The sequence below is a fragment of the Sphaerodactylus townsendi genome, linkage group LG02 (genome assembly GCF_021028975.2).
Source record: "Sphaerodactylus townsendi isolate TG3544 linkage group LG02, MPM_Stown_v2.3, whole genome shotgun sequence".
In the NCBI taxonomy this organism is placed as follows: domain Eukaryota; kingdom Metazoa; phylum Chordata; class Lepidosauria; order Squamata; family Sphaerodactylidae; genus Sphaerodactylus; species Sphaerodactylus townsendi.
In genome coordinates this window covers 107407846-107433788 of record NC_059426.1, presented here as the reverse complement: position 1 = coordinate 107433788, position 25943 = coordinate 107407846, and the positions used below count along the sequence as shown (strand labels likewise).

Here is a 25943-nt window from a genome sequence, read left to right as displayed (position 1 = left end):
TAGATTAGTTTGGCTTGGAAATTTCTGTAAGTTATTTTGTAAGATTTCTCAGGAGAAATTTCTGTAAGATTTCTCAGGAGAAAGGTTGAATGGGAATGCTGAAATAATGTCCCAACACAGTAAAAATTCCAAAGTAAATATCTTAACTCAGTGTAATTTAGCGCGCTCCCCAGGCAACTGGCAAGAGACAGGAGTTTAGGGGGGCTTACTAGTTGCAAAGGAGGCCATGATCGGTGCAATGATGTCACTTCCAGAACTGATGTCATCACATCACCAACAAACATGGGGCACCCTGGTATGTTGACAAAAACTCCATGGTAGAAGTCATTTTTATCATAGAGTAAAAATACTAGTGTCCCCACAATTGTCAGCGATGTCACAATGTCACTTCGAGAAGTGACATCATCATGTCAATACCAGTCTCCCTTTGCAGTTAGTACGTTCCCATGCCAGCCAATTGAATAGTGCCAAAGGGAGAGGGTTCAGAGGAGGCTTGGAATAGGGAATCCCCTGTCACCAGCAGGACAACAGCAACTGAAGTATAATTCTTTCTTCCAACTGACCACATAAATTATTTTTATAAGTTGGTAACAAAGACTCACAAGTTGAGCTTTGTTCATGGAACAGTCCTTTCCAACCTCTCATTATCTCTATACAGTAGCTCATAGGGGCTCAAGGCCTTCAGGAACCACATGACATACAACTGGGGGGGGGGGGGGGTGCAGTAGGAAGGAGGGGAAAAACTGGCCAAGCTTCACGTATTCTTTGCATAAACAGAAGTGTCATAGTCAGTGAAGAATGATGATGAATCACTCTAATCCAGTGATGTATGTGCCTTTTCTATTCTTCATGGAGCATTCCAGTCGTTTATGTATGTATGCACTAACTATATGTGGAAAATGCATATTATATGTTGAAAGCTACTAAAAGCATCACTCACATTTACCATCATAGATCAGATTCAGAATTGGAAAGGAGAGTTTTAAAGAATACTTTTTTAAAAAAAGCATTGGGGGAGTTCCAATTCCTGAGACAGGTTATAAAACAATTTGTTAAAGCACACAAAATTTCTCTTATCCAATCCCCATAAAAAGAAGTGAAGAGAATTTTATGATGCTTTGTCCTCTAAATCAAGATCTGGTAGGAGGAATTTTATGCCCTACAGGTTTGTTTTCAGATCGAGTACAAAAAATTTTATGCTGTCAAAGAGAATGTTAGAGCTTCTCATTTATCTAGCACAGTGGCTCTCAACCTGGGGGTCAGGACCCCTTTGGGGGTCGAACGACCCTTTCACAGGGGTCGCCTAAGACTCTCTGCATCAGTGTTCTCCATCTGTAAAATGGTTAATGTTAGGGTTGGGGATCACCACAACATGAGGAACTGTATTAAAGGGTCGCGGCATTAGGAATGTTGAGAACCACTGGCAGCTACTTGCAAGACTCTGATAACATTTTGTTGAAACAGCTTGGCTTACCTTTTGGGGACAATATTCAAGTCAAGTTCATGCAGTGGTAGGGGAGACGCCATGGAGAAGAAAAAAGAGATTATCCTTCATTGTTATCTGGGCTGGGGGAGTAGTTTAAAAGCATTAATTCTACTAGACAGCTAAATGAATTAGCTTTCATTATCCAGAGCAATAATAGGCCTTGAATATTATTTCACAAATATATCTGATGAATTATTTAAGTAATTTACTATTACACTCAGTGCACCCACACACTACAAGTATCCTATCAGTGAGGTACAAGCCTAATTTAGATGACCAATCAGTATAGTCGTTCTCCTCATGGGGAAGAAAAGCAGATATGAGTGCATTAGCCCCAGCCCTCACCTCATAGCCTGGTCATCTGCAGGGTGTGACTGCATATTTGGGAAGAAGCACTGATGATTACAGGGAGAGGACATACACATGGCCACTTCCTCCACACAGTCACATCCACACAGTCACATCTCCACACAGTCACATCCATTGCTTTTAATGCCTATTAAATGTCTGTATTTGACGGTTGGACACCGCCCTGAGACCTCAGGGGGAGGGCGGTATAGATAGGTAGATAGGTAGGTGGATGGATAGGTGGATGGACTGACGGACCGACAGAGAGAGTGAGAGAGAGAATCAAGAATGGGTGGCACCAATGCACTCATGGATACTCCCAATCACACACATTCAGTCTACATATGGGGAAGTTGTGTGTATCAGGCTAGACACTTGTATCATAACCTGTAGTGACAAGGTTTTGCCAAGTTATCAATATGAGCTTTTCAGGAAAATCAGGAACATGTTGTAACTTCCAGGGCACTCAGTTCAGGAAGTAATAGAAAATTATGCAAGCAAATACTTAGCTTTAAACAAGAGTGCAGGAGAGATGCAAGCCTCAAGTTCGTTTATTAATGTCAAACTATGGCATGTCTTAACCACTGAGAAATGTAGCTGGATCTTCCTACTGCTGATGTCAAACTTAAATAAGGAAGGTACTGACATCCCACGGTAAGAAAGCCCAGCAAGTCATCTCTATCAAATGTTTACCAACTGTAGCTGTCTTCATCATCAAACAGTGAAGTTCAGAACAGTTAAACTTCAAGAACAAGAACCCATCACAAAACACTACCCAATAAAACAAGTACCTTTCATGAGATACCACTAACAATGAGAGTTGCAGAAGAAGACAAAATAACCCTAAATTCAAGCTGCTGCTTCCTTCTGCATTCTACTATAACAGCAACCAGCGATGTTTTTACCTGCTGACTAAGATTGTTTTATGCCCTGATGATGTTTTTATAGATTTTATGATTCTGCAAATCCATGATTTGGTGAAAGAGGACAGAGAAAGTAGTAAATTAATCAACATATGAAAATGCATATAACATCTCAGAGACAGAAAGCGAAGAGGGACCTCAAAATAACTATTTCCTAAAAAGCACAGAATTAAAATAGAAAGCTGAGTGGGAATCCTACCCTGCATCATGCAAAAATAACGCTGCAGAACTATATCTCTGACCAGGAACAGATAAAAAACACTTCACCAAATGACTTTAAAAGGGCCAGGGGCATTAGTGGCTCTTTTGTTTGTTTGTTATGAGTTTATCCCACTCTTCCCAATTAAAGCAGGGCTCTGGGCAGCTAACATTATAAAATTTTGTAATTAAAACATAAATAACATATATTTTAATGTTTTAATGATATAAAATTATATAAAATAACATATATAATTAAACATTACTTAAAACATTAAAATTTAAAAAAAAATGATGCAATAATCATAGAACCCAGGTGATGGTACGATTTCTGATTCATACACAGCATGGGAAGCAACAAGAAGTTAATGGATGAGAAAAAGGAATGGGGGAGGGAAAGGGAAAAGAAGAGAAGAGAAGAAGGGTAGGGAGGGAGAAGAGATGGTAAGGAAGTGGGGGATGGGAGCCCAGCTAAAAGAATCATTGCTGTCCTCAACTATAAGCCTCGAAGATCATTTTTGCCTTGCAGGCCCTGCAGAACTGTGCTATGTCCTGCAGGGCCCTTGTCTCATTTGACACAGAATTCCACCAGGCGCTGGAGCCAAGGCTAAAAAAGCCCTGGCCCTCATTTTCAAAGTATTTGAACAATTTGTTAGGATGCAACACTGAGGACCTGATGAGACCCTTCTCAGACTTCACATTCAAAAATCATGTTCTAAATGTCATAGCAGATGGGTGGACAATTTGTCAGATGCATAATGCTTTCAGCAGCAGAGGGCAGGGCCAACTCTAGCCTCCTGTTTTGTATGGGAGGGAGGGGAGACTTTCATATCTGATACATTTTTAAAAAATTTTGTGCAACTGCTTCTTGTAAGCCTATCAGTGGCTCTAAGCATTCCAGTAAAAATGTGGCATATAAATATAATAAACTGCAGTGAGGCTGCTTTCGGTTGTACTACCTGTTTTGAAACAGACAGGCCATTCTGTACAGCAGAGTCCATAGAGCAACCTACCTGACATGTTCATTGAGGGTGTAGAGTTCATTGTTCTGCAAGCCTCCCCCTTTGAACACATTGATCACTGCTGTTTGAACACTGCCAAATAAAAAACAAGACAGTTAGGGCAGCCATAAGCAATGCATGTCAGTGTGATTTACACTGAGCAATGAAATGCTAGACAAGACCCATGTAAATACATCAGAAAGGGGAGAACGAGATTAATTGTCCTTAAATTGCTCCTACTTCCTGCCCTTCACTATTAGATTTTTTTTGCCTATTTGCCAGTCAGTAGCAAAGCAGAAAGCACCAACTTACACACACCCCAATGATTATATTTATACACACAGGAACAGGAGTTACATCACAGTTATGTACTGCCATTATTAGTGGTCTGCCTTTACGTGACCATTGTGCTGCAAGGATAGCAAACCTATTCATCAGCAAGAACACTACTGACATTTTTGCCATCAGCATGAAAGTTTATCAAAGAGGACTATCAACTATGAGAAAAAGATGAAAATCAAGGGCTGGGCATTACATAAAAGATCACCATGTTTTACATTCTTATTGCAATGAGTAGCCACTTACAAGACATGCCAGCCATGGTATAAAGGTGAGGCTACCACCAAGCTATTTATTTATGCCCCATTTTCTCCCCAGTGGGTGTCCAATGCAGCTTATGACCCTGTTCTCTCCCCTCCCCCACAATTTTATTCACATAACAACTATACTGTGGGGCAAGTTAGGCTGAGGCAGTGACTGGCCCAAATTCACACAGGAAGCTCCATAGTACAGTGGGGGTTCAAACCTTGGACTCCCAAATCCTAGTCAAGCGTGCCAACCACTATACTATGCTGACATTTTTATATCCAAAGAAATATATTTTCATACGTGTAGCATCTTAGGGCTGGGATGTTAGACTGATGGGATACTTTCTAGTTGCCTCAGAATCTGCCTACACAACCATGCCAATAAATAAAGATGGTCAGAGCTACTGTTTAGGCACGTGCACATCCCTAGGTTGTAAGAAGAGGTTACCACATTCAATTTCTCCTGCTTCCAAACAAATGGGGACTGTAAAGGAAAAGGAACCATTGTGAGAACAAATTGGCCAATGAGTGACTCAACCTAAGATAGTTTCACACAATTCTTTTCACCTGTTCCATGCAGAATTGGAACTGAGATTCAGAGATTGCCGAGCTGCCAGAAAACGTGGCAAGTCCGTCAGAACAGGGGAGCTCATGAAGCGAGGCCGAGGTCTCCGGAATGAGCCCATCTTCTGAAACTGGAAAAGAGGTGAGGATATGATAGAACCTTTAGTCATAGATGGAGAAGGGCCAGAAAATGTTTTCTTGAAAGATGCCAAAAAGATACAAGTGAATTGCCACAGACGTCTTTTTTCTTTCCTTCGCAGTCAGACTTTAACCTGTAACAATGGAGAGAGAGAGAGTAGGTTAATATTGAGACTTGAAAAAAAAGTGCACATGATGCATCTTAGTTCTAGAGCACCTACATTCTGTTGCAAGAAACAACTTATTGACATAGTACAACTAACTAATCCCCCTTGTTAGAACTGCTATGCTCACTTCCACCTCACTGATTCACCAAATGTCAAGCCAAACAGTTGTTTCCATTAAAATATAGTTTCTGTGCCAATGGGTTGCTTGTAGAAATTAAAGAAATACATAACTGGTGTAAAATGGAACCTGACTATGCGTATTTTACAACTGACTTGAGTACAGAGGTTTACATCATTTTGAAAGTGTGATAAAAAATACCCACTAGGGGAAAGTCTTTTATCTTTAGAAACGTGTTGTTATGTACCCCTTCCACCCCACATCTTAAAACACGCATCCAAGCCAGGATATTTATGAATACAAGATATATGTGAGATATATTTGAGTTATATTAAGGCTAACAAATATATATGGTGTGGCGCAGGGTAAAAGGGCTAACAGCAAGCCTAAGGAATAGCAAACAGTCAGTAGAAAATAAATCTACTCATTTGCTCCTTGATGTCCACACCCAAGCCAGAGCTACAGTCAATAGAATTGTAAATATGAACTATCCCTTGAATTGAGATGCTGCAGCCTTCCTTCCCTTCAGCTGTTCCTAAAAGCTCTTAAGTGCTCCCATCCCTGATTTAATCTCGCTGCCTCAGCTAAATTACAATAGCCAGAGACTCGCTCTTCCAACCACTTATTCACGGTGTTGCTAATGCAATCAAGGAAACAATTCACTGCTAACCCCTGGGTTTAGGACAATAGATAGAGCTGCTGATTAGCTCAGCCCCTGCAAACCAGCACAGCTGTAGGAAACGAAACCTAATGCAAAGGGCCTCTTTTCCCGCCAAACTAGCAATTCACCCTATAAAAGCCCTGCTCACCTTAAGCTCATTGCACATTTGTAACCTGAATCTCCCTTGGTCAAGTTGGTTTGAGACACAATATCGTCCTTCTCCAGGATCTCTGTGCTGGCATAGAGTCCCTGCCTTCTACTTCGTCTGCTGCATTGGAACCATTAGGTAAAGTATCACCCTGCTGTCTTCCCAATTCCCTCTCTATCATCCAAACCTATTTTTCTCGCCTTTTTATATCTCTAGGAACTTGTGTGTATGTGCCTCCATATCTTCCTGTATGTGTGTTTGAAACCAAATTTATATAAACATTTTAAACTCAATTTGGACTCCTTGTGTTACTCTGCGGAACGCTCCATGCTATATTTCCCCGTATACATAGTCTAAAAGATCCCCTCCCAGTCTGCCTCTCACATTGCCAAGTGAGCTGTTTCCCCAAAGCATTGCCAAGCTGAGTTATTTTCCCTATCACCATTTTAAAGATGCTGGCAGTATAAATAGACAGAGCAGAGCCTGTCAGGAGATACACTCTCTCTCTCTGATACAGAGATCAGGAGTCAAGATTGGGAGAGAGATTCAGGAAGAGCCAGAGTTTGACAGAGAGCGGTCTGTCAGGTCTGAAGCTGAAGGTTTCTGTTTCAGCCGAGTTAGCTGACAGAAGTCCAATCACTCTACAAACTGAGGAGGCTTGTCAGAGAAAGGAGGCCTTGAGTTTGGTGCAAAGTGACGCGCCAGTCAGTGGCTTGACAGTGAATACTGTCCAGACCTAGAGTCTGTCCTACCCCAGTATACACCAGTCTTGGGAAGGCCCAATCCAGTGGCAGTGAGGCCAGTTTGGGATTAGTGTGAGAGAGGGAGGCTTTGTATGCCAGAATCTCACAGGGCATAGACTGGGTGTGTGTGTATTCAGTGGGTTGTAGATCAGAAAGGACTAGTGTCTGTCTGTGAAGAAATTTAGTAGATCTAAAGCAAAATCTTTCCTGAAGAGACACCTGTGTGTGTCTGTGTATGTGTGAAACCTAAGTAACATCTGAAGCTCTGTAATTTTTAAGTGAAAAGAACCTTTCTGAAACCATCAAGCGTTAGTACCTCTCTGAGCCAGTTTAAGAAGTCTTTCTTTTGTTTTTAAAATAAATTTAATTCGTTGTGTTCAAGTTACCCTCGTGCCAGCCTGCGTTTGTGTGAGAGAGATTGAAGAGTGCCGGTTTGTGTGGCTAGAATCCCAGCCAAGTTTGAGTTCCCTCCATTTTTGTATATGGGACTCTGAAGGACATTCCCCTCAAACCAAGAGCGAACATGAGGTGGGATCCTTCATTATATTTGGCAGCCAGCAGCAGTTCTGGGATTCCTAGTTCCTTCTCTTTAATGGTGGCAGCAGAATAAAAAGAGGATCCCTGAACACTAGCCTGGGATATTTTGGGTGGGCAAGGAAACCCCACTGGTCAGTTTAGTGGGAACCTTGATTGTAGGCCACTCGCCCCGTTACAATTTGTGGCTAGTGGTGGGATAATATCTCTCCCTTGCCCTTGAATATAAGCGACCCCATTACATTGAGCATGTAAAAAAGCATATCATTTCATGTTCAAACTCCAAATGATTTTACAATCTTTACCTCTGTTAAAAAAAAATCTTTTGTGACCTAGAAGAATGTCTCACCCTGGCAGTATCAAGGCTCTGCCTCACCATTATTTGTCAGTGAAAAATTTCCTTTGAAGTTCAGACACAAGCCTCAGGCATAGGACTGTTTCTAGGCCAAAGGGAAAATATTTGTCCATTCCACACTGCACAAAACAAGACATCTATGGGATGTCTTAAAAAGAGGCGACTACTTCTTTTCACTCCATAAACCCAAAATAAGATGTCTGGGGGACATCTTAAAAAGAAGCAACTTCTGGGTACTTTCCAGACAGCAAAGTCTTCAGAGGAGAAATGTGGCTGTTTTCGCCTCCAAAACGTCTCTTGCCTGGCTTTGCAGAATGCAGAGCTCAGGAGGCATCTTATGTTTCCTGCTCAACCGTTTTGCTCTCTGGTCAGTTTCACCCTCAGCTTGCACCGGACATTGTGTGCGGAGTTGAAGGGATTCTCCCTTCTGCCATTTGCTGAAGGCTGCTCCAGGACATTTGCTGTGCTGGCTCCAATCCTGGGTGCCTTTTCAGTCCCAAAAGTACTTAGTTGTACTCAGCTGGTCCTGCCAATTCCGGCAATATACTGTTTTCCTATTTTTTTTAATTTTCAAGGAGTTATCTTTGTAGCTACGTAGACACACTCTGAGCGGCTAAGATTATCTTCTATGTATGTCGTTCATCTCTGGCTTACCAGTGGCTTTAAATTAATTGTTACTGCTTTTATGGATATGGCTTTTAGGCATGGAGTTTTGGATTTTCAGGATTCACCTTCTTCATGCTGCTTTTTATTTCTATTTCTTTTTATGCTGCTGTCTTTTATACAGTTTCTACTTGTTTTTAATTTACTCTGTAAGCCTCAAACACATTTGTTTGGGGAGAGTGGAGTATAATTATTTTAAAACAAATACCAAAATAGGTTACCATGTTAAGCATTGGGTTTAAATATGGGAGACCAATTTTCAAACTGCTGCTGAAATTTACAGCTGTTGGGAGAATACTAAAAATCTATTATACACTTTATACTGAAACATGACGTCCTTGGAGAAATGCATCATAGTAACATTTTTGGTAACTGCAACCAAGTCCAGTGAATTCAGAATAATGATTAAGTGCAGAAGGTGTCCAAGCACTTACTGTTTTCACAAGTACTTAAAAAAAATCTTTCCCACACTTTGAATTCTGAGCAACCACCTCCACTGGTTATGATGTACATTCACTTTATATCCACTTTGAAAAATGGCTGCCCCTTTCATTCCACCCTGTGTGAGGGATGACTACAACATATTCCACCCCCCCACCCCCCCCAGTAAAAAGAGTGCAACAGCAGCTTAACAGTATTATTTTTTTGTATCATGTATGAAAAATAGGGTTGACAGGTCTTCCGGGACATGGTAGATGGGGGGGGGGGGTTTCCTCTAAAATGAAGCTTGCATCTGAGAGATAAACAGCTTTGCCATCCAGATCCAAGGGTAGATAAGAGGCCTAATAGAATCATTCTTACCACCACCACCTTTGGAGGAGAAGCCACTACTCTCCTGACCTTAGGTCAACATTTATCTTTTGCTTAGCCTGGCATCTTTAAAAAAATGTAGCAAACTACATATATTCTCTGAAGTACCTAACCGACCCAGTTCCAGAATGTTTCATTTCTAAAACTTGAATGACAATAGCGTTTCCTTACACAGTTCCAAAGTTCCCAGGCTTCCTTCTGAGTGCTGTTCAACTACAAAAGGAAGTTTAGTCATTTGCTGACCACACCCATGCCACATACTCTTTAATGAGAACAAGTTCTTATCCTTGTGGTTAAGAGTGATTAGTATCATAATAGGGCTTTTAGGAGCCCTCTTGGCATTTGGTTACCTTTGGCTACCAAAAACGTACAATATATAACAGGCACAACATGTGTTTAACTGTTTACTGTAGAATGCAAGGAACCAATGTTCTTAAAATGCATACAAACACTCACACACATCAGCCAAAAGGTAATTTCCACCATTTGACATTTTCCATTCTTCCCTCATTCTGCTGAACTATATTCTACAACCACACCAGCACTAAAGAAAACAGTCAAGCAGTGGAGCCTAAAGTTTAAACATTCACAGGACAGAAACTGCAGTGAAGATCAGTCATGTCAGCATTCTCTTGCCACTAGAGTGGCCAACAACCATGGAGAAAAAGGCCTAATCCCTTAATACAATCTTAATGGTATGCTATGTACCCAGTTATATTATTTACCATCAGGCCATGAAAAGCTTCAGGTTTTCATCTCTGCTCATTAAACACCTATTAAGGAGGCAGGACATTTTTTCATTACACTGTTGATAACCCTACTAACTCCCATATCATTCACTCCCTCAGTGAGGCTACATCCAAGGGCAAAAGAACCTTCACGATTAAAATTTAACTGACCAGTGTACTGAATTTTTTCCATGGCCTCATTCACTCAAGCTGCTACTGCAGTTGTGCAGTTGAACACCAGATGAGAGTGTGGCTGTGATAAAAAGGGGCCTTTAAAAAACAAACAAAATAAAGACCCATTGGGTGAGATAATTTATTTACTTTATGGAAGCCACACAGCAGAGTTGGCACTCTTCTTAAAGAGAAAGGGTGTAGAATTTCTGAATACAAATACACATAAACTTAATGCCGTGGTTGAAAGAGAATGGATACCCTTCTTGTTACAGCTTGGGGGCTGAACCAAACTACAAACATGTGAGTATAGGGCGATCCATGGCTTCTATTGCTGCTGCTCCCCCGCATATAGAACTTCTGCTTTGGCTGCCTCTGTCTCTGTGGTTATGAAAAAATGTTTATTAGGCATTAAAAATTCAAAAAGAATTTAAACTGAGAAAGATTACAATTAAAAGAAGAACGTTATTTCAGAACTTTCAAAATGCGTAATAGGAACGTGGCTACAACTTCCAATATCTCTGACTCAGAATTATTCAATAGCTTAATTATTTTTGTTTTATCTGGAAAAGACACAAAATCTGTAGGGAATAATTTAACCATATCAGATCTAAGACTGAGATGTTTTGGACAGTGAAACAAAATATGAACGGGGAAGTCAGCAACATGAGGACAATACAGACAGTGATGCTCAGAATGAGAAATGTTAGAAAAGCGACCTCGAAGTAAAGCTGAAGGACAGGACTTACATCTTGCTCTGGTTATGACCCACCTAAATTTATGATTTACCAATTGGTCCAGATAGGTGGCAAGGCAAAATTTCTAGGGAGTAATCCCAAAGAACAATGGAGAACAGGAACTGTTTGCTTTACTTTAGAGAAATTGATATTCCTCTTCAAATAATCAAGCTTTTTAATTGGAGATATATCTCTTGAGGAGTAAGCATACGTAAAGACTCCCAAGTGAAACCCAGAGAGAGGACCTTGGCTTCAATATTAAGCCACCAATCAAAGAGTTGAAGCTCACGCATTGCTAGCTGAGTCAAACTGCAAGTGTCTGTGTGAAAACAGAGGCGCACCCAGAATTAGAAAGTTACAACCCATGCCCTAGATTCCAAAAGATGTTGCCCCAATATAGTGTAGCATATGGGACACAATGAGGAACACTAAAGATCTTATACAGAAAGTTGGATTGAATCCATTCAATCATTGGCCTCCAGGGATGGATCCGAATGGGAACACCATACAAAAGGTGCTGCACTACTTTTGCATTAAATACTTTCAAAGCTGCAGGAATAAACTTGCCACCATTAAAGTTAAAAAACTTAAAAGCAGTGGACAAATTTTTGCAGCCCTGCAGAAAATTATCTCTATGGTTAGACCAATTTAACTTGTAATGAAAAACTACGCCAAGGTATTTAAATAGTTTAACTTGTTCTACATCCACTCCTTGAATGGAGCATTTCAAAGGTCTATAGATTTTAGAATGTATCACGACCTATGACTTAATAGGGCTAACAGACAGCAATACAACATTCATTACATTTAAGTTATAATTTTTTAAGACCCATCATCAAGTGAGACAGCAAAACTGTGTCATCGGCATAGAGAAGAGTTGGAGTGGGCACACCGTTCAAATAAAGGCAGTGAGAGTTAATGCTGTTCAGAGTGGAAGCAAAATCAGACAAAAAGAGATTGAGTAGTAGAGGAGCTAGCACACAGCACTGCTTGACACCCCGTGATACCGGGATTTTAGAAGTTAACCGACCCAATAAATTACTTCTTACCTGGCAGGTAGGATTTCTGTAGAGGGACATAATTAGCGAGAGGAGTCTGGGATTCTTCAGTTTGTGCCATAAGAGGTTTCTATCTACAGAATTGAAGGTCTCTTTAAGGTCTATGAATGCTAGATTTGCCTTTTTGTCTTTGTACTAATAATCTGATAACATTAATCCACCCATCCATAACAAAAAATGGGATATATAGGATCCTGCATTGGTGCTGAAAAGAATAGCAACCAGATTTCCTGCAGCTCTAATTAAGGAAAATGAGCTACTGCAAAATAATTCAGTTGAATTATAAGGAACTAGGTGGGAGAGTGGAAGTCTTTTGCACTAAAAAAGTTATAAACAGTTTTACTTCCTGGGTTTGGTCTGTATTTTTTTTTAAAAAAACCCTCTCATCTCCTGTTATTATACTGCCTACCTTTTTCCTCCTACAATAGCATCAGTATTCAGGTATTAGCACAATTTCATAGGCAGAGTTTAAAATTTACAATACCTGCTTATTCAGGCATGAGGACATGAGCCTTATTGCCCAGGCTTTAACTTTTCTGCATGCTACTGAATGGTGGGCCCACGTAGTAGTAGTCGTAGTCGAAGAAGAAAAAGATTTATATCCCCTCTTTCTCTCCTGTAAGGAGACTCAAAGGGGCTTACAATCTCCTTTCCCTTCCTCCCTCACAACAAACACCCTGTGAGGTAGGTGGGGTTGAGAGAGCTCCAAAGAACTGTGACTAACTCAAGATCACCCAGCTGGCATGTGTTGGAGTACAAAAGCTAATCTAGTTCACCAGCTAAGCCTCCACAGCTCAAGTGGCAGAGCAGGGAATCAAACCCAGTTCCCCAGATTACAGTGCACCTGCTCTTATCCACCACACCACTCTCTCTCTCTCTCTCTTTTTAGGATAGGATTTTTAATTTGTATGCCGCCCTCCCCTGAAGGGCTCAGGACAGTGAACAACATCATAAGATAGTACAATAAAACATAGCAATACAATAAAGCTGATCATAACATCCACCATAAACAGTCTCCATGCCTTGGGCCTGCCTTCCAATGTTATAGCCATGTTCCCTCCCAACAAGATGTTCTCCACTATAAAATCTAAACTTTTGAATTAGAACATCATGAATTGATGGCTCATGTAAAAAAGTTCTGCTCTTCCCCTCTCCCTTGGCATCCCATATGGCTGCCTAGACTTTTTGCATCTGCACGCTGAAAACTGTAGAAACTGTACACCATGTTCTGTATTATTACCCCCTTCATAACCGGGCCAGAACAAAGTTCCTCTCAACCTTATCAATGGGCTCAGAGTGCTGGACAGACCAGCAACAGTTAAACAACAAATTCAGAGATGCTCTAGAGCAAATGACCAGGTTTTTATGCACGATCATAAACAAACAATCTTAATTTTGCTTTGTATTTTGTCTTTTAATTTTTTTGTATTTTATTTTAAATCTTTGTACTATTCCATTAAAGGTTATCTGTATCTGAAATACCTGCTTATTTTGTTACTATCCCCAGATGAGCATTTAGCCAACAAATCATCCCTCCTAACAGCTGTTCTTCAGAATTTACCCCTTAAAAAGAATAAAAGAACTCCTGATCATACATGAAGTAGTTCATTATGTTAAAATCAAGAAGATTTTACTCCTCCCACCCCCCAAAACTATTTGCTCAAAAAAATTAAGAGTCTGGTTTTTTGCAAATATGTGTGTCAGATGGGGAGCACTGGTTTCTTTTTAAAAGAAGCCTGGGAACTGGGAGGGCAGTTAGTGAAAACTGCAGAATGAGAGTATCAGATATCAGGAAGGGATCTCCAAAGGACAAATGTATACATATACATTAGAGAAGATGTGCACCTAACTCCTATGCAAGTTTACTTACAAGAAATTCCCACTCAAGATGCAAGCTACTCACAGGTAAGAGTGAACAGACTTGCAAATTTAAACTAAAAGCTAATTTTTAAAATCAGATGTGACACCAAACCAAGGAATTGCCAAAGAAAATTTCACAGATCCTCACAAACTTTGTCACATAGACTGGGAATTTCTGGAGGTAGCCCCAACACTATACTGAGAAATGCCTCTCTCTCTCTCTCTCTCTCTCTCTCTCCCTCTTTCTCTCTGAGCACATCAGAAATAGCAGTATTCTTATAATAGTATGAAATTCTTCTTCCCCTTCTTGCTAACAATATATCAGTCTTTTCATTCTGTTGAATTCACTTCAGATCATGGTCTGCTAATATGTTAATCTAGATCATGCCTCAGGGCAAAGAAACTGAAGTTGGTAGATCTTGCAACTATTTAGAAACCTAACTTACAAAAAACCATTATAACATGACACGCTGAAAGCACATAGATCAAAAACAGCCATCCACAGAACAGTGCAAATCCATGCATTCAGATTTGATCTGCATTGAACAAAAACTGCTTACACCACATGGCAGGCCTTTTTTTTTTTCAAAATAGGAGGGCTTTCAAAAGTTGCTTCCGAAATGGCAATGGGAATTCTGGGGAAGGGAGGTGGGGGGAGAAAGAGCTCAAAACCCATATTCAGCTTACAGAACTTGGTCACTTTCCTAGCTGCTTGTGACGAATGCACTTATCCTGCATTCAGTTTACAGGGTGGAGTCTGCCCTGAAAGAGTTAAGCCCTGGCCAGCCCTGATTGGCCAGAGAAAAAAAATGCAGGTACTTTAAATAGAGTCAGCGAGAGTGCTGAGGGGTTCTTTTTGGTCTTTTTGGCTCTGTCTGTGAGCTTTTGTGCCTTCGGGTACGTTTTGTGGCAGAGTGAGGAGATTCCGCCAAGATCTCTCACTGCTGTTGTTTGTTAATAGCTGAGGAAGCTATTAAGACATCTGAAACCCTGAGTCTGGAGGAGAGTGACTGCCACTCAGGTGTTTTGAGGGAAAACTTCTTAACAAGTCTAAAAGTCTGTCCCTCCACAAAGTTAATAACACCATGGCCTGGTGCAGGCCCAGTCCTGTGGCAGAGAGGCCAAATTTGGGATTGTGGGAGAGGGAGGCCAAGAGCTGGTGAATCCCACCAGGTGTAGACTGGGTGTGTTTTGGTTTAGTGGTTAGGCACAGTGGACTAGAGTCTGTCAATGAGTGTGTAAAACCTCTAAAGAAACATCTTTTCTGAAACATCTTTTTCTGAAGAAAAATCTTACTAAAGAGACACCTGCGAGTGTCTAGTAATGTTTTAAAACTTAAGTGAAGTGCCATTAACAACTCTGCAACCACTAAGCTCTGAAATCATTAAATTCTGAAACCAACAAGCGTAAATCCTCTCAAGTTACCTGAGAAGCCTCTTTTAAGCCAGAAATAAACGTTTTAAGTTTTTGTTCAGTTAAATCCGTTCCAGTCTCTATTTTTGTCTGTGTCTGTGTTCCCAAAAAGAGTGGTGACCGTTTCATCAGTTTGTGTGGGCTATAGTAAAATATATATTGGTGGCAGCGAAGAAAATCAAGCTAATTATTAGGAAGGTTCCTAAAACACCTGACAGGAATCCTTCCTATAGAGCAGAATATAACACCTTAAGTTTACACTGCTCTTCTCCAGTTATCTACACCTCACCCCCAGCAAGCTGAGTACTCATTTTACTGACCTTGGAAGGATGGGAGGCTGAGTCCACCTTGAGTCAACTACTTGAATCTACTTCCATTGGGATCATATCATGAGCAGAGCTTGGATAGCAGCTTAGCACTTTGCTCCACAGGGCAGGGGAGATAGTGAAAAGACACTTGTGCCTTCTACTTCTTGTCAGCTTCATGGCAACAAGGCTCACTATGTGAAGGCTGATTCCTCAGCATTCATTTGCTCATTTTACATGATTTAATTTTTTAAGAGCAAGGTGAGAAGAGGGCATGGAATCAATTGAGGAAGTTGGATATGGGCATGGGTGAGCATCAAAGGGTAGCTGATAAAAAAACAAATGGAGAATTTCTGCATGCTGAGTGAAGCGGACTCAGAATCAGTCTGAGTAAAAGTGCTTGTTAAACAGCCAAAGAAAAGCTGAGGAAAAATCAAAGCAACTTTTTCAGGAGGCAAAACACATGCAGAAAAGTGGGGGGAAGCTGGCTTTGTGTAGGACCAAAACTGACAAAAAACCACACATGTGGAATGGCCCAATGAATGCATTCCATGATCTGGACAAGCCACAGGGGCTAGAATTAAGACAGAAAGAATCATATTACAAAAGATCTTCAGACCAGAGCGTCATTATTCTAAATCAACAGCTATGATAGGCAAAATTCAGCAGGGAAGCTTTTCCTCTCACTGTATAACTGTCTGCCAGTGGCTACAACCATTGGGTTTCTCAGCACACTCTTAAAGTGTCAAGGGTTCTATTCTAAAGGAATGCCTTCTCCCATATGACCTGTCCATGCCCTAACATCAGCAGATGAAGCCTTCCTGGTGGTACCTCCACCTACAATGGTAAAAAAAGGTGGAGACCCAAGATAAGGCTTTTTCAGTGGTAGCCCCGAGACTGTGGAATGATCTCCACCCTGGGGCGCATCAAGCAACTTCTTTACATGAATATAAAAAACTAGTAAAGTCACGCCTATTTTCCCTGACCTTCGGCTGAAGAGATGGTTTCCCCTTCTGGTAATATGAATTTTAAAATAGATTCTACGAATTGTAAACAGATTTTATTAATTTTGATAGGTTTTAAGGATTTGAAATGAGTTTTATTGGTATATTGTTATATAATGCAATTATTTTTAGATTATCAATAATTTTTGTCTTTTGTTGTAACCCATCCTGAGTTCTTGAGGCATAGGACAGGCTAAAGTATTCTTAAAAAAGAAAAAAAATCTGTGGCAGTAGTCTGTAGTCTACAGTCCTGTTTACTGATTCTAACTGATCTCCATGGGAATTATAAATTCATCAAAACAGATAACAAAGCATTTCTCAAGCAAGCTTGTAATCAGGAGCAGCTGATTTAAAATGTCTATTTTACTTACTGGTTATCAAGCTGTTTTTGCTTTAAGTCACTGTGGCCAAGGCATAAAAAAGGAATGTATGAAAAATGAAACCACAGAAAAGAGCTTACATTCTTCTCAGAAGAATGGTGTTAGGGTTCCATCAACATCTGCCCCTTTTGATTTTAATCTCAGTTTTGGTAGAAGTAGGCCCTACAGATTACAATGAAACTTCTTTCCAAGTAACGGTACATACGATTTAAAAGCCAGACGATGTTCTGAGTTCCTGAGGCCTATTATCTGCATTTTGTTAACTGTTTTAATCTGTATATTTGTAATATCTGTACATTTTACGATTTTAATTCTTTTGGATCTTGCTGGTCAATGACCGTAAATAAACGATGATGATGATGATGATGATGATGATGATGATGATGATGATGATGATGATGATGATGATGATTTAAAAGCCATGTTCAGATTCAGCCACACACTCAAAGTAGCCCCCATGAAGAACATATTACAGTAATCAGCATGAACTACTGTTGCCAGATCATGCTATCTGAGGAACAACAAAAACTGATAAAACCACTACATGCCACAGAGGATATCTAGGTCTCCAACTGTAGGCCAGGATCCAGCAGTACCTCCAAGCTATGGACCAGCTCCGTAGGGTAATGTGAGCTCCTGCAGGACAGAATGAATCCTCAAGCAGCTTTGTTATTGATCATCACTTCTACCTGGTCTAAAACCAAAGGTCCTAATCTTCTTCCACATATAACAGTTTCAAGACAGATGGTTTGAAGATAGTCTTTTCAGTTGTGAATTAATCTCCCTCCTAGCAGCTTACCTGGGCCTGGACTTAATGAGTTTTGGACACTTAAAGCCTGGGCAGGGCCAGAGTCATAGGGCCCCTTCCACACACGCAAAATAATGCATTTTCAAACCACTTTCACAACTGTTTGCAAGTGGATTTTGCCAATCCGCACAGCTTTAAAGAGCACTGAAAGCAGTTTGAAAGTGCATTATTCGGCTTGTGCGGAATGAGCCATAAGTCAAAAGGCTTCTGGCTCTTAGCCTCTGTGGAAGATCTTTGACTAGGATCAGCCAGACGTCTTTCTCCTTTTGTTCTTTTATTATATTGTATTTTGAGGGGGTTTTGTGAACCAGTTGAGCCCCTTTCTAGATAAATAATACAAATACCATAGAAGAGTTGAAGAATAAGAGTTTGGATTTATATGTCACCTATCTCTCCTGAAAGGAGTCTCAAAGCGGCTTACAAATTCCTTCTCTTCCCACAACAAACACCTTGTGAGGTAGGTAAGGCTGAGAGAATTCTGAAGAGCTGTGACTAGCCTAAGGTTATCCAGCAATGTTCTGGAGCAGGGAAACAAATCCAGTTCACCAGGTAAGAGTTTGCTGCTCAAGTGGAGAAGTGGGGAATCAAACACAGTTCTTCAGATCAGAGTTCACCAGTCTTAACCACTGTACCACTAAATGTCTATTCAAACCATCCAAGAAAATTGTTAATATATAAAGTATATGAAAATCTCCAGATCTAATGGCACAATACATTCCAATGAACCTTTAATAATACAACATACTGGCCCAACATGTCATCCATTATTAGGTTTGATGAGTTTCTTATTTGCCCAAGAGGTAAAAAGTAAGTGGGACTGCCACCTGCCATGCCCTGTCAGTGGATAGACAGTGTAGAACATTAGCCATTTGTACTGAATACAGTTAAAGCAAAATACGGAATGGATAACTGTGACCATTCAATCCATGCAGTAGCCTGCAAGAATAAAATTACAAAGTGGCTTTCAGAATGTTCTTCAAAATATCTGATGTTACTGCCATTGCCAGTTTTATTGTTTGTTTGCCCTATCTGGAGACAGAAATCTCTTACAAAAGGCTGGAGCTTATTCGTGGTTGAGAATGGAGAACAACTAATAGAAGAAGAACTAAAATGAAGAATGCTGGATTCCCATTATCTCAACAAGTCTACAATATCCCTGACCTATGAAGTTCCAAGCCTCATCTCAGTAGATAATGCTGCAAGGATGAGAAAACTTGTTGCTTTCTGTCCAAGTTTAGATAAGAGAACCCACAAACCTATGATCTTATTAATAGAAACTATGCACTTCTCAACTATTAAAACAAACTTTTTTAAAATTCAGGAAATGTGATCAGAAGGACTGCATCATGTTGAACTCAGGACTGTATCATGTTGAACTCAAGTTTAATTATTTTCAGGATGGTTGTTTCATAGTTCTTTAAGTCCAGTACATCACAAGTAGTCTCTCAACCAGTAATATTTACGTGTGATAACATGTGCAGGTTTTTAAAATTAAAACTGTTATTTGTCTCTGGTTGTACATGTGTGATGAGATACAAAGTTATCCCATGATGATAAAAGTGTGGTTTTATATGGTTTAAATGATGCCCCCCCTCCAACATTTGTGATTCACAGTTATACTTGCCCGAAATCAATGGGCTTAGAAGACTGTAACTCTGCTCAGGACTATACTATACTATCCATCTCTATTGCTGGTAGCCCAGGTCACCCGGACAGTCCAGGCGGCTTTTAACCATTTACATTAGGCACAGCAACTGGCCCCGTATCTCTCCCGTCCGGACCTGGCCACTGTGATCCATGCCACGGTCACCTCTAGACTGGACTATTGTAACTTGCTCTACGCAGGCTTGCCTTTAGCCATGATCTGGAAATTGAAACTCGTGCAAAATGCGGTAGCCAGACTCCTTTTGGGGACTACATCTAGGGAACGGATTACACCGGTCCTATATCAGCTACACTGGCTGCCAATTGAGTACCAGATCATGTTGAAAGTTTTGATTCTGACCTTTAAAGCCATTCATGGCCTCGGACCTGCGTATCTGGTGGACCGTCTCTCCATGTACTGCCCCTCTAGGCCCCTCCACTCCTCAGAGGCGGACCAGCTGGTGATCCCTGGCCCCAAGGCGATCCAGCTGGCCTCTACAAGGGCCAGGACTTTTACAGCCCTGGCCCCTACCTGGTGGACAGGCTCCTAGGTGAGATCAGGGCCCTGCGGGACTTACAGAGTTTCCGCAGGGCCTGCAAAACGGACCTGTTCCGCCAGGCATTTGGCCAGCCGGGAGAATATCGACATCTCGCCAATATACATCTGGCCTCCCGTGGGTACAAGTAAGGGGGAGGAGTGGGAGTTTTAAAGCCATCTATAATTTATGGTTCTTATTTATTGATTGATGATTGTTAGCTGTTTTTAATTTTTTATAACTCATGTTGGACACCGCCCTGAGCCCTTTGGGGGAGGACGGTATACAAATCAAATAAATAAATAAAATTAATAAATATACTGCTAATAATCTTTCCTGAAAATTATTAACAATAGCCTTATCTGCAGACATTATAAGATGATGAAACCAAAAATTGAGACTAGTGGCACCTTAAAGAATAACGGCATTTATTCCAGCATTAAGAGTCAATTTCAGAGTCATAAGCAGTTTATGCTGAACTAAATGGATGTTAGTACCTAAAAGAGCTCCAACTCTTATTTTGTGTTGATTCTACAGATTAATTTATAGATCCACCCGGAATTAGCAAAGAGACATGCACTAACTAGTGTTCACAGAAGAAATATCTGTTGAGGGCACAGGAAACAAAGGATAGTTTTAAAAGCTAGAAACCTCACTGTGGCTGGATACTCACAGCACAAGTTTTAGTATACCCTGCTCTTGGGCTTTTTAACAGAACTCTGAATTGCAGACACATTAATTTTGTAATATAGTTGCACAGGATTAGCGGAAACAACCCTACGTTTTTAACACCAATGCTCAAACTAGTACTAAGAACCAGATTTTGTGTGGCATTCACTTCTAATACTGAGGTATTAAAAGCATAACAAGCTGAACTGATATGGTAGAGTTCTCAAAATCAATGCAGGAAATAGATTAGAGATACTGGGATTTCCAGTGCAGGAAACAGTATCTCACAGGTCCAGATTCTATTAAGATAAAACAAGTGCTAGAACATCTATCCAGTAAACAAGCACATCTGCTTTCTGATGTGCAAGGGTTGTACTGCAATCACAATCTAAATTTCCCAGTTACCTTGGGTCAGTCCAAGAGATCAGTGCATATCTTCCCATTACTACAGACTCAAAAGTGTTTCACTCTATTCCCTGCCCAGATACTTCTTTTGTTCAACATTCACTAGCATCCTTTAATCCATTTATCCTGGAAATAATAACTGACAGTTATTGTCTCTGGGACATTATTGTATTGCACACCCTAACTTCCTAATGTCTCTTGCCTTGAAAACCCTCTGAAGTCACCATAAGTCCGCTGTGATTTGATGGCACTTTCTACCACCTTTCTTCTTTTTGTACCTAAGGAAAACTATGGATAAACCCAATATTTGCCTGATGCAGCCTTTAAATTTTATGCTAATCATCAACAACTGGTCAAGTCTACATGAGTGTAGAACAAAGTAGTAGAGCAGAAAGTGCTGATATAAGAATCACATTTCCAATGCACTTCTGATTAAAAAGAGATTCTACACATAGAAAACTAGCAAATTAGGGATTAGGACAGGCCAGTTTATTTCTACTATACTAAGGTCTGGTTTTCTCTGTTTTTACTTGCAATGATATATGAATATAGATCTTTAGTGACTGCATGTGTGGATCAGAGATCATTCAGGCATTTCACTGAGACAACTGACAAAACACTGGGTGATAAACATGCATGTATGAATCATCTCTGGATGTTTCATGGGTAAAAGGTGAACTTAATAGAATACTTAACAGGATTTTTATGAACTCAAACAAAGTTATTATTAGAAGCCATTGGGCAGTCACTAACATACAGTCTCAATTTTGTAATGGCATTTTACAATAAATGTATGTTTTACTTGCTACAATCTCATCTGAATATGCCCTTTTCTAAAGAAAAAAAGTATCCCTGTACCCAGTGGCGTAACTAGGCAAACTGGAGCCCTGGGCAAAACCTGAGTTTGATGCCCCCCCCAGGCGCGTGCCCAATGCAACGCGCACCCCCCTTGTAGCTACGCCCAGTGGCGTATCTAGGCAAACAGGAGTTTGGCGTCCCCCATGGTCAGCCACCCTACCCCACTGTGACAAAGCAATGATTTTTTACACCAGGTTGTTTCAAAGTCACCATCACATTATAGAACATGCCCCAACTCACAAATCTGAGCACAGCAATAAGCCATGCCACACAGCAGAAATAATTTTTTGAAAACATTTTCAAAATGCTTTCAAAATGTTTTATTACTGCTATGAAAACATTTTATGGTGTTGTATCCAGTACCCCCAATTGGGGGAAACAGCATCACTTTCAATGTTTCAAAGAAGAATCTGGGCTCTCTAGTTTAAACAAGTGATGCTGGAATCCACCCCCAAACAGCATCATTTTCAATGGTGTTTAAACTAGGGAGCCCAGATCTCTCCTTCTTTTAAATCTACCTTTAAAGGGAGAATCTAGGGTTCCCAGTTTAAACAACATTGGAAAGTGATGCTATTTTGGGGTTGATTTTCCCCACCCTGAAACAACAGCAGCATCACTTACAATGTTTAAACTGGGGACCTCAGATTCTCCCTTTAAATCCATGTCAAGGGCAGGGGGATTTAAAAGGAAAATCTGGGGAAATTCTGGGGGGGTGCCTGCTGGCAGGGGTGCATCATTGTTAAGCTAGCGGCACCAAACTTTCAAGGGTATCTTTAGGAGACTCTCCTAGTAGGCCCACCACCAGGACTGAGTGAAGTTTGGTTCAGGGGGTCCAAAGTTATCGACCCTCAAAGGTGTAGCCTCATCTCCTATTAGCTCCCATTGGAAACAATGGGGGATGGGGCACCCCCTTTGGGAGTCCATAACTTTGGACTCCCTGAACCAAACCTCACCAAACCTGGGTGATAGCATCAGGAGAGTCTCCCAAAACATCCCTGAAATTTTGGTGCTGCTAGCCTAAAAACTGAGCCCTCTGCAGGCCAAAAATGGAAAAAAACTGAAAATACAAAAATCCCACAAGCAAACCTGCGCCCCCCACAGGGCTGCGCCCAGGGCAACTGCCCACTTTGCCCAATGGGAGGAACGCCTCTGCCTGTACCTTTCTTGTTTGGCATGCTAGTCTTCAGTCGATTTTTTAATAGACCTTTGTCCAGATATGTAGTTTGTAACAAAGTAAATCCCTCTGTGAAAAAGTAAAAAGAAGGGGGGGGGGGGAGAAACTACTGAGAGTAAACTCCATCATGCAAAAACTACACTCTATGAAGCCAACCCTGTTGTATGTCATTCATAGGATTAATATACCGGTAATCATATTAACCTACAAAAGATGTTTCTATGGAAGTCCCTCAAGCCCCTTTCATTTGCTACTTTTGAACTATTCTGGGGTGACTGTTTAATTATACAGGGACCCCCTTCAACTTGATTCTGTAAACTAGGTCTGCTAACTGCTTGAAAAGATGGACATTTTTCAAGAGTTCTCAAAGAACTCAGAAAGGCCAGGCCCTTTTTTGAGCTCTCTGACATCCTTCCACTGTCTCCAGTCTTCCTTACTGCAAGTCACTCCTTTTTCCAGAGCTGACTGGGGAAGAGAGAAAAGGTGAGTCTATGGCACGTAACACTGGAGTTAATGTAGAGGCAAGTTAGTTATGAGATGACCTTTTGAGGAGATGGATGATCTGCACCCTCTTCTTCTTACTGCTGGGTGGCAAACAAGGAGGTCCACATAATATCCAGTAATGCTCATAGCAACAAACAAATCAAAAGAATTGCCGAATTTTCAAATGACCACTGTTACTACGGTTTCAACAACCAGTGGGTGTGCGGTAGGCAATTATGTATCTGCCATGATTTCTGCACATTAAATTGGTGCTAAATGAAAAATAAGACATCAACCAGGCAATTTTTTTCTTGTCGGTTGACATCCGAAGGACTGACGATGCTCTCCAACAGCACCAGCCCCTGCAAGACCTCAAGGTCTCCATCAAGAGGGATGAAGGATGAAAAGTGCACAGCCATCCCACCCCAAGAGCAGGCGCTGCAGGCTATATAGCTCGTACCAAGGGTACAGGAAGAAGATCGCTAAAGTGTCGCCCCTTCCCCGTTTTTGTCACGCGAGTTTCCCTCCAGGTGTTTCTGTGGATCTACTCTGCATTTGTCTTTCCTCTTGCCTAAACAGTCGCTGTTCGTTCTGCAAAATGTATCCTCTGCAAACCCCGAAGAGATATGACGCCTGCAACTGTGGTATGCTGCTTGCTGAACAAAATTGAAACTTTCCACGCCACAAAATTACACAGCCAACTATAAATACGCTTCTCACTTGTTGGGGATAAACAAAAACATAAGCAGCAGGTTTCCCGTGTTTAGTCATTTGAGGACTCGGCAGCGTTGCAAGGGGAAAACCCACCAGGGCTGTGTCGCCTGGGGCTGTGCCGCAGAATCTGCATAGATACATTTGCATCCCGCCTGCCTCCAGCCAAGCTGCAACTTGCAAATGTTTTAAGACTGTTAAAAGAAGGGAAATCCAAGAAACCAAAGCTATAGATTGTTTAAAGGAATGTCTTTTTGTTTAAGATTCTATCAAGCATTTAAATCCTCCCGTTATCAATATCTCCCGAGCACTGAGACCCGAAGCAGTTCATTAATTAACAAAAAACGTTCCACTTTTCATTCATCAGATCAGCCAGCCAAGGGAATTCACAGACTGGGGAAACATTTTTTAAAAAATAGTGGGGAAAGCCTGCCAGGCTAGTCTACTATCTGCAGTCTCAGCACAGCCGGCCACGCTGTTAATTGAAATCATTTAGCAAAATAAAGGGGGGGGGGTCTCTTCGGGGTCTCCACCCAGAGGACAGGGCTAAAACTGAAGCGTGCCGGCGGATGGCTCAGGCAGAAGAAAGCGAATTTAAAGTAGCAATGGTTGGGGTCGTATAAGGTTGCAATCCTCCCTGCTACAGAAGTCAGTAGGGCATTACTAATTAAACAAGCACGGAACCAAGCCACAGTGCAGGGTACGTTTAGGACGAAGCATTAGCACAGGCGCTTACTTGCGAGGAAACCTGCTAATGTGCTCGAGCTGCACAAAGAAATGGAGAAGCTGCTCTTGTTTTGTTTTGACTGAGCAGCAGACGCGTCTCTGCGTTTCCCGCCGCAATAAACAGAAATGAAAACAGCTTTTACCTACAAAGGGATTTTTTTCCCAGTCTGCTTCTCCTAGCAGTCGATCTTCGCCTTTTGTGCAAATCGCTCTGTAGTTCGAGATCAAGTTCTTGTTAGCACAACCAAAGGAGACGCGCCAACCCTGCAATTATCTCCTCCTTCCAACAAGGCGAGCGCTGACAGCCCCATTTGGAATCAATCGGCGGCCGTTGCTGTGGATACAGCAGCGGCTCCGAGAGCTCACAACGCCCCCAGACTCCTCCCACTCCCTTGAAACTTTAGGGAAGTTATTACCAGGCATCTCATCCGTTTACTTTTCCGACTAAAAGTGTCAGTGTAAGATCCATTCACCTTTATAAACAGAGCTACAGCGCCACTTTTGAAAGAGTGGGAAGTTGCAATCGAGGAAGGCTGGTCCCACTTCCCCTCCCTCTTTTCTTCAGAATTTTTACGAGGGTTTGTGGTAGGGACCTTGCTTGTTTCGCTGATCCGTGGGGATCTTAAGCACCAATTATCGCCTTTCAGTGCAAGCTTTGTTGCTGTCTCCCAGAAAATAGGAGTGGAGGAGAAACTCCGAAAACCACCCAGGGAGAGTTGGAATTGTGAAATTTTCCCTTCTTTCCAAAATTGTCATTTCAACATAGCTATGTTTACTCAGGAGTCAGACGTGTGGATTTCACGGAGGCTGTGATTGCAGATCTGTGCAC

General features: G+C 41.2%; 1 protein-coding gene across 4 annotated transcripts in view; it reads right to left on the bottom strand.

Annotated features, from left to right (window-relative positions):
- PRR5L (proline rich 5 like) overlaps window positions 1–25536 on the bottom strand; it is a 68129-nt gene extending 42593 nt beyond the window's left edge. For 2 of the 4 annotated variants that reach the window (XM_048485145.1, XM_048485149.1), the window contains exons 1-3: window positions 25258–25536; window positions 5111–5379; window positions 3969–4049 (exon numbers count right to left, since the gene is read on the bottom strand). In XM_048485145.1, the coding sequence (XP_048341102.1) occupies window positions 3969–4049; window positions 5111–5277 (248 nt within the window). In that variant the 5' untranslated portion in view covers window positions 5278–5379; window positions 25258–25536. Of the gene's footprint in view, window positions 1–1474; window positions 1543–3968; window positions 4050–5110; window positions 5380–25257 lie in introns of those variants that run through there. The other 2 variants (XM_048485146.1, XM_048485147.1) reach the window with 2 other exon arrangements.
- Between the last annotated feature and the right edge of the window lie 407 nt (window positions 25537–25943).